At 51.3% G+C, this 1,122-nt stretch overlaps 2 protein-coding genes across 2 annotated transcripts; both read left to right on the forward strand.

Annotated features, from left to right (window-relative positions):
• Positions 1-18: 18 nt before the first annotated feature.
• Pmar_PMAR026626 (histone H3, putative) lies at positions 19-429 on the forward strand (the record flags this gene model as incomplete). Its single annotated transcript, XM_002772539.1, has 1 exon — positions 19-429. One exon carries the CDS (start codon positions 19-21, stop codon positions 427-429), a length of 411 nt encoding a protein of 136 aa, XP_002772585.1.
• A 162-nt stretch (positions 430-591) lies between these two features.
• Positions 592-1,083, forward strand: Pmar_PMAR026627 (histone H2A.1, putative; the record flags this gene model as incomplete). Its single annotated transcript, XM_002772540.1, has 1 exon — positions 592-1,083. The coding sequence occupies one exon, from the start codon at positions 592-594 to the stop codon at positions 1,081-1,083; it is 492 nt and encodes a 163-aa protein (XP_002772586.1).
• Positions 1,084-1,122: the final 39 nt, after the last annotated feature.

Consider the following 1,122-nt stretch of genomic DNA (forward strand, 5'->3'; position numbering starts at 1 on the left):
TCGTTCGCATACTACTCAATGGCTAGAACTAAGCAAACCGCTAGGAAGTCTACGGGTGGCAAGGCTCCTCGCAAGCAGCTCGCCTCCAAAGCGGCTCGCAAGTCTACTCCCAGTACTGGCGGTATCAAGAAGCCTCACAGGTATCGTCCGGGCACCGTCGCTCTGCGTGAGATTAGACGTTATCAGAAGAGCACGGATCTTCTCATCCGCAAATTGCCCTTCCAGAGGCTCGTGCGTGAGGTTGCCCAGGACTTCAAAACTGACTTGAGGTTTCAGAGCAGTGCAGTTATGGCTTTACAGGAGGCCGCGGAAGCTTACCTCGTGGGTCTTTTCGAAGACACAAATCTTTGCGCAATTCACGCTAAGCGTGTTACCATCATGCCCAAGGATATGCAGCTAGCTAGGAGGATCCGCGGCGAGAGGTCGTAAGCCTCTTGTGATCCGGGAGTTGCCATCCGCACAGTATTACAAGGCGTTTCTCAACGCCATCTTGTCGAATTGTCTGTAAATGTCACACGTTTTTTAGTAAAGTCCCCGGTCTACGATTGATTTCAGCGGAGCTGACGGTTACTTTTCACTTTTTTCATCAAAATGAGCGTGAGGCGCCACTGGATGATATCGCATCGTCATTTCATCTCCCACATTCTCACACTCACTTATAAACAAAACATGTCTGGCAAAGGCAAAGGTGGACGCGGTAAGGCTGGCAAGAAGAGTGGCAGCGGAGCTAAGTCTCGGTCCGCCAAGGCCGGGCTACAGTTCCCTGTTGGCCGTATCGCGAGATACCTCAAGAAGGGGCGTTATGCCAAACGCGTAGGTTCTGGGGCGCCAGTTTACTTAGCTGCAGTCTTGGAGTACCTCGTCGCTGAGATTCTCGAGCTCGCCGGTAACGCTGCGCGTGATCATAAGAAGACTAGGATCATTCCTCGTCATATTCAATTGGCTGTCCGCAACGATGAGGAACTGAACAAATTCCTCGCTGGTGTAACTCTTGCGAGTGGTGGTGTCTTACCCAACATCCACACTACTCTTTTGCCCAAAAAGAGTAAGGGCAAGAGCTTTACTGCTTCCCAGGAGATGTAAATAATCCCCTCGGGCTTATGCAACTGGAGGCACTAACCT

This window comes from Perkinsus marinus (assembly GCF_000006405.1).
Source record: "Perkinsus marinus ATCC 50983 genomic scaffold scf_1104296960868, whole genome shotgun sequence".
NCBI classification, from domain to species: domain Eukaryota; phylum Perkinsozoa; order Perkinsida; family Perkinsidae; genus Perkinsus; species Perkinsus marinus.